The sequence below is a fragment of the Bubalus bubalis genome, chromosome 4, assembly GCF_019923935.1.
Source record: "Bubalus bubalis isolate 160015118507 breed Murrah chromosome 4, NDDB_SH_1, whole genome shotgun sequence".
NCBI lineage: Eukaryota > Metazoa > Chordata > Mammalia > Artiodactyla > Bovidae > Bubalus > Bubalus bubalis.
The window spans coordinates 71,414,397-71,416,659 of record NC_059160.1 but is presented as its reverse complement, the minus strand read 5'-3'; the positions used below and the strand labels follow the sequence as shown (position 1 = coordinate 71,416,659).

Below are 2,263 nucleotides of genomic sequence, written 5' to 3'. Positions count from 1 at the left end.
CTGCCTCACTAAATACTATTCAAGCACGTAGCCAAAGAAGGCGGATTAAAAAAAAAAAGTGGCTGCTTTTTTTTTTTTTCCTTCTTAAACCAGCCCCGAGGGTCACCTCTATTCCGCCTGGGGCCCCTCTAGGTAATTTCAGATGGATAAATCAGAAACTCCAAACCCGTCTTAACAGCTGTTCTGATGAAATTAGAACCTGGACTGCCTCTCGCCTCCGGCCTCTGCAAACACAAGGAGGATGGGGAAGGAGTCGGGGAGTGGGGGAGACCCGTGGCTACCATTCCAACAAGTGATGCTTCACTCGCCGACTCGAGAGGGAATGGGGGGACGTAAGAACTAAGACTAGTTATGAATCCGTGACACTGTGGACAGCCGCGACAGATCAAAGGAGACGCCCTAAACATAGTATCTCCGGGCGCTCGGCCCATCAGCACAGGTGCGCACAGGTGAGCGCCGGCAGACCTGGAGGGGGCTCTGCACAAGGACGCTCCCCGGACACCCCCACCCGCCCCGGCCCTCACCTTTCTGCCGCAGGTACTGCATCTGGTGCCGCGGGCTGGGCCGCTCCTGCAGCTCCTGCAGTACGCGGGAGTCGCCGGCGCCGCCGCGACCGCCAAGGAACACGTCGGAGCCGGAGGCCTCGGTGGAGCTGTCGAGGCTGTCTCGGCGCCGCTGGCGGCCCCGGGGCCCCCGGCCCCCACCGACCGCCTCCTCCTCTTCGGTGCAGCTGTACAGCTCGGTGAGCAGCCCGCTCACCAGGGACGCCGTGCGGCTGCCTCGTGGCTCGCCAGGCTCCGGGTCCTCCTCGCCCTCCCAGGAGTCCCGGGAGCCCCGCGCTCGCTCCGCCGGGGGAACTCCGCGCCCCGAGTCCTCCGGCCTCGCCTCGGGCTGCGGGCGCCCCGTCCGGCCCCCACCGGCGGGCAGGACCTCCATGGCCCCCGGCCCGGCTCCCGCCGCTCCTCCCGCGGTGCCGCGCCAGCCAGTTCCGGGAGGAGGCGCGGCCTCGGCCCCGCAGCCGGTGTCCTGGGCCGGGCGCGGCGCCAGCGGGCTCCGGATCCCCCGGTGCCCGACCTCCCCGGGGCCGGAACCCGGGGCGCAGCTCCTTGGCCCCGGGCGGGGAGGAGCGGGGGGACGGCCACACCAGTCGATACCTGGGTTCACCTGCCGCAGTGGAGGCCCGCCTGAGCCCGGGAGCACTATCTCAAGAGAGCCAAGGAGCAGGATGTGGCCAGAACGTATCAGGATGAAGCCCTTAGCCCGGAGGGGGAAGGGCGCTCTGGCTGCTGCCGCCTTCACTTGCATGTAAGTGATTAACTCAAAAAGAGGGCAACTCTTGCATCCTATTCAGCCACCAGGAGGAAAAGGTGCCTGGGAGAGTTTCAAACACCCAGCAATAGGCCGAGGCCGGGAGCTCCCTCCTTCACATACTCCTTCTCAAAGCCAGCCCTTCTCACCTTCCCACCTGAGTCGGACACAACTGAGCGACTAAGCACAGCACAAAGGCGTTTCTTAAGTTTAGATTCTGACACTAATCTTTCCGAAGATCTGGCATGTACTTGAGATTTAATAACGCTGTAAACTTTTTTCCTTCGGTGAAAGAATTAAGATTAATAAAGATTCTTTCACCTAGATTAAGATCAACTAAATCTCTGGCACAAGACCTAACAGAATGGGGATTTAATAAATGTTACCAGAAGACAAAACTAATAAATTGACGCAGCTGATTCTATCAGTAAAATAAAAAGTTTACACGATACCCTAGACCTCAATGGAAGAATTGGATGCCCCTCCACTGTAGATATTTTTGTGACTTATTAATTATTGGCAATGTTTTCGTGTGCCAGGGCCTGTTCTGCCTTCTTTGCATGAATCTTCCCATTTAATTCTCACTTTAACCCAATTAAGGAGTAAGCACATTTTGGGGGATGGAAAGCCCGCACTGGGCAGCATGCGGGATCTTAGTTCCCTGAACAGAGATCAAACCCTCACTGCCTGCTTTGGAAACCCAGAATCTTCACTACTGGACCACCAGGGAAATCCCCAGCTTGACATATAACATTATATTAGTTTCAGGGATACAACATAAAATGATTTGACATTTGTACATGTTGCAAAATGATCACCACAGAAAGATTAATTCATGTATGTTACCATATAGTTAGAAGGGTAAGAACTATTTGTTCTTCCCCTCACTTTTCAGATGAGAGAGCTGAAGCACAGAGATGCTGAATAACTGGCCATTCCCAAAGAGTCAAGTGAA

At 56.3% G+C, this 2,263-nt stretch overlaps 1 protein-coding gene across 1 annotated transcript; it reads right to left on the bottom strand.

Annotated features, from left to right (window-relative positions):
* LOC123465686 (translation initiation factor IF-2-like) lies at positions 1-2,263 on the bottom strand. Its single transcript, XM_045165438.1, has one exon. It carries the CDS (start codon positions 1,303-1,305, stop codon positions 400-402), a length of 906 nt encoding a protein of 301 aa, XP_045021373.1. The 5' UTR covers positions 1,306-2,263; the 3' UTR covers positions 1-399.